At 49.5% G+C, this 8,014-nt stretch overlaps 1 protein-coding gene across 1 annotated transcript in view; it reads right to left on the bottom strand.

Moving 5' to 3' along the window:
- Nucleotides 1–8,014, bottom strand: part of ARHGAP44 (Rho GTPase activating protein 44) — a gene marked incomplete at its 5' end in the record, with an annotated part of 69,025 nt that overhangs the window by 5,967 nt on the left and 55,044 nt on the right. The window contains 3 exons of the mRNA XM_008588540.1: nt 1,258–1,635; nt 4,011–4,168; nt 7,965–8,014. Of these exons, the coding sequence (XP_008586762.1) occupies nt 1,258–1,635; nt 4,011–4,168; nt 7,965–8,014 (586 nt within the window). The remainder of the gene's footprint in view (nt 1–1,257; nt 1,636–4,010; nt 4,169–7,964) is intronic.

The raw sequence follows: 8,014 nt of genomic DNA on the forward strand, positions 1-8,014 counted from the left end.
TGTGTGTGTGTGGTGTGTGTGTGTGTGTGGTGTGTGTGTGTGTGGTGTGTGTGTGTGTGTGGCGTGTGTGTGTGTGTGTGTGGTGTGTGTGTGTGGTATGTGTGTGTGTGTGTGTGTGTGGTGTGTGTGTGTGGTGTGTGTGTGGTGTGTCTGTGTATGGTGTGTCTGTGTGGTGTGTGTGTGTGGTGTGTGTGTGTGGTGTGTGTGTGTGGTGTGTGTGTGTGGTGTGTGTGTGTGGTGTGTGTGTGGTGTGTCTGTGTATGGTGTGTCTGTGTATGGTGTGTCTGTGTATGTTTATTTCAAACCAAGGTGCTACCGCACCTCGCACTACCCAGGACAACACATAACAGCTACACTCGGGCTCTCTGCCATGTGGTGAGATGGGCTGGCTCTATTCTAAGACACTGCCCAACACTCCGCCTGTCTCCCCAAACAAGGAAGGAGCTCAAATGGCTTTAGTAGCCACCATCAATATGCCCCTGATGTTATAATCTTATGTGGTCAAAGTGTCTAAGAAGACATTTCAAAAATGTTTCTAGTTTCTTCCAACCAATAAATGGTGTTTGCTAAATGTGAAGTGTTTGTGATTTCATGCTTACACATCCTTCTGCAGGAAGACAGCTCCATCTTTGTTTTTACATTTAAAGCAAAACTAAAGTAGTTGTGGGTGTGTCCAATTAGCTCCTCATGGAATGGTGCTGGGAGGGGGTGGCATGTGTCTTTTCTGAAACTGACCCCTCTCTAAATGTATATCCAGAAATATTTTTTTCTAACAATGTTTATTTTACTAAAAAGAAAAAATATCTTTGGCTCTTAGCCCCTGTTCCCCCATAAGCATTTATAACTGTTTAGCTGCTTGGGCTCTATCCAGGGTAAACCTCAAATACCTCACCTGAGTTTTGATGCCAGCTGTTCTGCGATCATAACCAGCTTCCAGTTCCTCCTCAAGCCCCACTCTAAAGGATTTGGGATGCTTAAACCCCTCCCCCGCAATTTAGAGCAGAAACAGAACCATGTGCTGGTGGGCTTAGATGGGGAGAAATCCCATAAGCAGCCTTTCTGCAGGAAAACTTGACTCCAGGGCTGCTTTCCACAGGTGAGCTTCTAAGATCATCTTATAAGCTACCCATGGCACCAGCACAGCCACCTCACAGCAAACAGGAATCTGTTAATTGGTAGTGACATTAACAACCCCTCCCCTAGGCAGATTCCGCTATGGTTCATAGAAAAATCAGAGGGAGCTTGTGGCTTGGTTACCTGTGGACATGCTTTCCCCAGGGGACATGCCATCTAGCAGGGGGTGCTCCGTGGACTGTGGACTAGAGGCCGCGAGGTTTACTGTGGGAGGCTGAGGAGGTGGCAGAGTGGGTCTCTGTCGGGGCTTAGGAGTGGGCCTCGATTTGGTTAAAGTGCTTGTGAAGACGGAAGGAGCAGCCAGGGGGGGAGCGGCAGCCGGGGAGAGCTGGCCCGAGGCCAAGGAGTAGCCCTGAGGGTAGCTCAGTCCATAGGGTGACGGGGTGCTCGGCGGGGTAGGTGACAGGCTGACGGGGGACGGCTGGCTGGTAGACTGGTCAGTCATAGCCCCTGGCTGGCCAAAGGGGACCTTGGGTGGAATTGGTGCCAGCTTCTTTGAAACTAAAAAGGAAAACACAACAAAACACAAGGTTGTTAAATGAAGCCCACTGCATGCACTGTTTGCACAGCCCTAACCATTCAGAGCGGCCACCCCTCCTCCTGTCATCACCCACGCCACCTGCCCACGCCTCGTGCCGCACTGACAGCAGCCCATACGATTTTTAAAAATTCACCTAGAACTGCAAGTTTTCATCTCTTTCCATCTGTTAACTAATTTCTCCTCTTTCCTGGATTCCTGCCACACTCTACACACACACACAACCCAGCCAAACCGGAGAACCAATTCCCCATCCGCGGGCAGCGGCTGGCTCCCCAGTCGTGAGAGGTGTCACGCTACACCCCGAGGAAGAGTGAGCCAGTGAGACCGGGTTGAATGGAGGAGGATTCAAGTTCAATCTGCTGCAGCAGAGCCCTGACAAGTATTTGAGATCGGAAGGAAACTGACTTTCGGATGAATCTGTCCAGAGGCTTCTGGCTCCCAGCACAGTGGCGTGTGACCCAATCCTCCAGCCACAGAAGCCTCCTACCTCATCCCTTCACGTTCCCTGCCTCCGTCCTGCATCCCTGTTGCCAAGGTTTCTTCTTTGTTCATATTTTCTTTCAAGAACTGCACCCTTGGGTGTGACGATCAACTGCCTCGTTCAAAGCACATCATCGCCCCAACCTCCTCTGCATCACTTTCACATTCCTCTTTCCACTAATAGCTCTGAAGGACGGCAAACACGCTATACCTCTAGTTGAACATGAACTTGCGAAGATGACAGATTCAAACATCGAGGAGATGTGCGAAAGTGATCACTGATCTGGGAGAATTAAGTGAGGGCTGGCTGTGGGTGGCACTGATTCGAGTCGTCGGGGAGGCATCAGAGACCCTTCCTCCCTCCCCCTCTCCCCCGAAGAACAAAATCTCTTCTAATGATACCTCGTGTTTCCTGGCTTATCCAGTCTGCAGTGTGGACAAGAACAGGACATGCTCTTCAGAGTCCTACCAACTTGGGCTCAAATTTCTATTCTCCACTTACTGGCTGTATGCCATAGGGCAATTCGTTCAAGCCTCTTCTATACAGTGGGAAGAATAATATTTTCTCCACAGCGCTGTGATAATAAAGTGGGATCATGTATGTAAAGCACCATATACTCATGACTTACAATAAAAACACTTAATTTTTCAATTTCACTTTTCAGCTCTACTTCCTGAGTACAGATGAGCGTTCCCAGAGCTGCTACTGCAGCCCAGGGTGGCAGGTGGAAGAGTTAGTCCACCAGATGAGGAGCACGCGGAAGCCCTCAGCACCAGTGCTGGACCATACCCTCTCACCCACGAGCTGGAAGAGGGAGGTCACAGTGACATCTCCAAGTCTGTGATGACACTGACTACTTCTGGGTGGCAACAGGACTGGGCCATGCTGTTAAATTAAAGGCACACTTTCAAAATATTGAGGGTCCAGCAAAAAAAGACCTAAGTCTGCCACTTGGGGGCAATGATGGGAAGTAAAGAAGAGAGTTATACCTTCCCAAAGACATCTCTGAGCTATTGAATGTCACTTGGGAAAGAGACCCAAGTCATTCTAGGTTACATTCCCTGCATAGGTCTGATGTGCTGGAAAAACTAAAGAGTCAACCTGTCACTGGCACTAGGAAGCTGACTGGCTGCAACAGGAGCCTGATGATCCCATGGGACAAAACAATGGCAGAGCCATCACCCTGCCTTGTAGGGCTGGGGGAGGTTAAAGGACTCAGAAACAAAGACATGGCACAGAACTACAGTACCCAGACCGCAGGGAAACCAGTTGGTGCTGGAGAAAAGCCCTGGAATGCTAAAATCCCACTACTCCTGCTTTGGCTCAACTTCTGCTCAACCTTCAAGATGTAGTTTCTTCTGGGGCACACACCCTACCCAGACCGCAGGGAAACCAGTTGGTGCTGGAGAAAAGCCCTGGAATGCTAAAATCCCACCACTCCTGCTTTGGCTCAACTTCTGCTCAACCTTCAAGATGTAGTTTCTTCTGGGGCACACACCCTAACTCCTGAGTCTGAGCTTCTCAAACAATGGAGGCAGAGCCTGCCAGGTCCACTGAAGACACATGTCATCCTGGACAGTGATTTCTGCACTAGTGGATCCACTGGGTGTATGGGAAGCATTGTCCTATACATGCCCCTATAAAGCTTACTTTTTGAATGAGTAAACCGAGACATAATGGTGAAATGATCCCTCTTAGGGTTGGTTAATGTCAAAAGCTCTGATGCCTACACTGGAAGTTGTTCACTAAACCACATGGTTTCTTAATATCCATGCTAATCAAGGGGCATGAGGCTTCAGGAATGCAACAGCCACTTCTGGCCTGAGACCGATGAGAAGGGAAGAGGGGACATACCTTTCCGGAGGGTGTGAGGACTCTGGTCTGCAGGTGACTGGCTGGGGCTGGTGCCTGGTTGCACTCCTGGCTGTGTCCCTGCACAGGCTGTCCCCTGGCTGGAGCCTGGACTTCCTTTCTGCCCAGACCCTGGAGAAAGCTCCTTGCTTTTAGACGTGCTGAAACACAAGCACACAGGACAAAAGAGAACCTCTGAAGTCAAGTACACTCCAGCACCAGCCTTGCTGACTGCAAGCCTACATGTTCTTCTGGGCCCCACTAAAGTCTGCCCCAGCTCTGTTTGGTCTCAGTCCCTTCTTAAAGCCTTCAAAGGTGTCCCATGTGGTGACTGTCCCTTCCTGAAGCTCTAATGGCCTGGATTCAACAAGTCTGTGGCACCTGGCACTCACTGCCAGCTTCCTGATCATGCTTCTGCACCCTCTCCTCAAGGAGGCCATAAGAAACATGACGCAGGCCCCCCCTGAGCATACCCATCCTGTCATCAACACGAGAATTCTAGAACATTCTGCAACTGGAACACCAAAGTGTTCTTCTCCGTTCTATATCCACAGCATAGCAGAGCCAAGAGGATTTCTTAGGGTCAGTGTGCCCAACAAGGGCTGCTGATGCAGGCTCATGCTGCCAAGCTGGTGGCCACAGCTCTCCAGCTGTTTTCCTGAAGGCTCTATCACACCCCCCAGCAGAGGACGAATTCTGGGGCCCATCCTCAAACTCAGTAACAGGTCCCAGCAGAAGTGCTCCTGAATGTGGACCAGTCCAAGTCCCAGTCCTCGAGGCTTACAGGGGTGAGGGTCAGTGGCAGTGAGGAACTGGCCTCTAGCATCACTTAAATTGACACCGAGATGCCCTAGGTCACCAGGTCCTAAAGAGGATCATCCTCATTGCGAGGCTCTTCCCCAGGCCTTCTCCTAAGGATGAAGTACATGTTAGAAGACACCCTCCTCAACCCGATGCCACAGATCAGGGATGGCAAATACGCAACAGATCTTCACGCCCTCCCAGCCCCCAACACACCATCCATGGTAGATACCACCAACTGATCTCCATGTTTCTTCTCCAGGTGTTCTCACTCCTTTCCAACAAAATACTCCAGGTAGCCCCTGGTGATTCAGGAGAGATGCCCTGGAATTGGGAATCTGTCATCCTTGCTTGAACCTACCTGGATTCTGATGCCCTTAGGTGGGGCGTGGGAAGTCTGGGAGCCTAAAGCCTTTGCAGTGGCTGTTTCTTCTCCCACAAAAGCAGGCATGGCCTATTTTTTCCCTAGAAACTCCAAATATTAATTTGGAGGAAATACCAATAGAAATATACGACTCATGCCTACTGGGGTCTGGTGAGAAAGGCTGGGAGTAGGGAATTGGGCTGGAACAGCAAACATCAAACTATTTCCCTAGAAACTCCAAATATTAATTTGGAGGAAATACCAATAGAAATATACGACTCATGCCCACTGGGGTCTGGTGAGAAAGGCTGGGAGTAGGGAATTGGGCTGGAACAGCAAACATCAAACTATAAGCAGCTTTCCCCAAGGGAAAGAGTAAAAGAAAGACCCCATTCAAGGTAGCAGCACACACTCTCCCTCTCAGGATGAGTTTTCACTACCCCTAAGGAAATCCCCAAGGGAAAAATGCCTTTTTATCGCAACAAGTTCTTTCTCCATTCTATTAAGGAAAGACAGAAACAGAAATTCACCCTTGCCTCATGCAGGCTGAACAAGGACTTATCTTTTATTCTTCCCAGGCTCAAAGTTACCAGGCACCCAGGAATTAATGTCAAGTCTCTACCTACCCTTCCACCTTCTTTGCCACCATCAAGGGGAAGGTAAAAAAAAAATTTAAAAACAAGAAAAAAACACAAAACAAGCAAGGGAAAAAATTGCCTGTGGGGCAACAGACTCTTCTTCCATCCTTTGGATAGACAAGAAATCTATCTGTCCAAGGAATCCAGAGATGAGCTCTTCCTCCTCTTCCCTCCACCTGCACATTTTCTCCGGCACAGAAACCCATGTTCACCTGCTTACCTGGATCCCCTCTCTGTAGAACAGGTGCAGCTGACCCAAAGGAGAGAGGTGAGCTATAGTGTGGTTACTCAGAGTGCTAGATGAATGAGGCACAGTTAAGGCACTTTTGAGGACAGGTTAGTTGTAGAGATGCAGGATCAGTCAGTGAGCTGGGTGCCAAGGGCGGGAAGCAGAGGGTGCGGTTAGTGCTAATGGCAAGCCGTTGAGCGGGATGCAGAGACAGAGTCTGGCTGGACTGAGCTGCCAGGCCTGGAAGGGAAGGAGCTGAGGCAAGGGCCCGGGAAGGGAGGGCCTGTGGTGCTCAGGAGGGGGGAGCCCTAACAGAAATCCAGCCACTGGAGGCAACATCACCTGTGCTGCCAATGTCCAGAAAACAGAAAAAACACACAAAAACAATGGAAGACCCATTTGTTTGTACTGGGAGGAGTCCGTGTGGGGAGGGAAAAAGAGAACAGCGTATGACAAATAGAAACACTAACTCGCAAAGAAAAGCTACAGAACCACTCAACCCAGGGAAAGGAAAAGGATGAGGTATGGCCCTACAGCAACGTGACCGATCTTTTAAATAATCTGAACCAGTGGGGGATGGACATTCCCTACCCGCAACTGACTCTGCAAGGCCATCCATCCATAACATTCTGGAATGCCTTCAGAGCCTGGAGGGAATTCATCTTCAAGGAGCATTTTTTAGAAACATTTGTATGCCAAATACCACATGCACTGAGTCTCTCTTATAAGAAAGGAAATCCAGATGAAGCTGGTGAATGTCCTAAAAGGAAACCGTCCCGGCCAATGTCCTGGTCACATGTCCTTTTCCTCACTTCTCCAGTGCACGCTCTGCCCTCTTCTGCATCTCTCGAGTTGACCTGAAGTCCAGCAGGTGCACAGCCATGACCAGGTGTCCTCTCTGAGTTGGAGCCATCAGCAGCAACCCCAGCACACCCAGTGTCTGGTCACCCTCCCCAATTCTAAGATGGTCCCCTTCACCGTGAAAATACCTTCTACTCAATAAAGAAAAAAAAAAAAGGCTGCCATCCCCTCATTTTCATTTCAGCAATAGGGGTATGTGTGTGTGTTTGAGGAAGAATTTGGGTTAGAAGATTCAGCTTCCCAAAGTCTCCAAATTTTTACCACAGCGGCCACGAAGGCTTGCCTTGTCCCCTAACAAGAGGCACAGCAGTATCTCATTTGAAGCAGCATTTCTAGTTTTCTGAATTGCTGTTTGAGAACAGATAAAAACAAACACCGACGTTGTTTCACGGTGCAATTTCCACTTGCAGAATCCCCCTCCTCTGACCACGCCTCTTTCAAGGAAGTGCCAGGTGCCCTCACCTTCCCAGCCACCCTGAGCATGCATAACTGAGCACTGTCATTATTTGTCACTGCCAGTTTGCTCACTGGAATGCGAACTCCTTGAAGGTAGTGATTGTCTCTTTTCATCTTTGGACAGAGAGAGTTCTCAGTTAATGTTCACCAAACTAGCAATGCAATAAACGCGTCTCTTTTTTCTTCCCTTAAAGAAGTGCAAACAGAACATGTACCATGCTGCAAAGGTCACCGGCCTACTATGTCACCTCCTCTCCTTTCCTGATTTGCACCCATTTTAGCAGCAAAAATAGCCACTACCCACCTAAAAGTAGAGGAGAAGGAAGAAACACTGAAACTCTACATTTCAAAATAGGGTAATGACAAAGGCACAGGAAGGGGAAATGGAGAGTTGGGGAAACTTAAAATTCCTGACTCCGCTTGAGCAAGCTGCCACCGTCTAGATGCTTGGGGATGCTACTGTGGGAAAGCCCGGTCTTCCATGATAATCCAGGGAGCTGAGGGTGACTTCTTTGATGCCAGCGTGACACAGAAAGCCACACATGATCATTTAGAACTGGGGGTGTGGGGAGGACCACCGAACCCAGAGGCAAAGCGGCCCCGCTTACCTGGTCCGCTCGGCGCAGGGGGGCTGCAGGCCGAGGCCGGCAGGGGGCGC

The sequence above is a fragment of the Galeopterus variegatus genome, unplaced genomic scaffold, assembly GCF_000696425.1.
Source record: "Galeopterus variegatus unplaced genomic scaffold, G_variegatus-3.0.2 Scaffold4889, whole genome shotgun sequence".
Lineage (NCBI taxonomy): Eukaryota > Metazoa > Chordata > Mammalia > Dermoptera > Cynocephalidae > Galeopterus > Galeopterus variegatus.